This window comes from Buceros rhinoceros, unplaced genomic scaffold, assembly GCF_000710305.1.
Source record: "Buceros rhinoceros silvestris isolate BGI_N320 unplaced genomic scaffold, ASM71030v1 scaffold30782, whole genome shotgun sequence".
NCBI lineage: Eukaryota > Metazoa > Chordata > Aves > Bucerotiformes > Bucerotidae > Buceros > Buceros rhinoceros.
This window is the reverse complement of record NW_010401174.1, coordinates 6,152-6,699: the sequence shown is the minus strand read 5'-3', so window position 1 is coordinate 6,699 and position 548 is coordinate 6,152. Positions and strand designations below refer to the sequence as shown.

The following is a 548-nucleotide window of genomic DNA, read 5'->3' as shown; positions in this document are numbered from 1 at the left end:
CCCCAGCCCTGCCGCAGGGTGAGTTTCACAGGGCTCCATTTTCACAGGTAAAATTTTGCAATACTCAGTTTTTGCAGAAAAATTGGTTGCAACCCAGAGCTTTTGGAACGTTGCATGTGCCAGGGCAGCACTCTCCTCATCTGCAGGGCATCAGAGGAGGCACCTGGTTTCTGGGTGGTTTGATGCTGTTTAGTTAACATGCAGATACGAAACAGGTATCTGGACACAACCGACATCTGGACAGAGCCCAAAACAGCCGACCAGAAAGCCGAAAGGCAGCGTGTGAGCACAGTCCGGGTTCCCCATCAGGAACTGTGCGGGGGTTGGACAGAGGGGAGGCTCTGGGGGACACTTACGTATCTGTCCCAGTCGATCTCCGCATAAAATCCATTTGGGGCTCCATTTGTTTTCTTCTGCAACACACCAGAAAACAGCATTTCCACGTTTTAAATGAAGGCAGCAAGAACACAGCACTGCTTACGCATGTGCACTGACCCAGCTGGGCTGCTGCTGGCTATGGCTGGGGCCGGAGGAGCGGGCGCCGGGCG

The 548-nt window shown here is 53.8% G+C and overlaps 1 protein-coding gene across 1 annotated transcript in view; it reads right to left on the bottom strand.

Moving 5' to 3' along the window:
- The window catches only part of LOC104489967 (SH3-containing GRB2-like protein 3-interacting protein 1), a gene marked incomplete at both ends in the record, with an annotated part of 16,474 nt that overhangs the window by 10,761 nt on the left and 5,165 nt on the right, over positions 1–548 (bottom strand). The window contains 1 exon segment of the mRNA XM_010132188.1: positions 357–413. Within this exon segment, the coding sequence (XP_010130490.1) occupies positions 357–413 (57 nt within the window).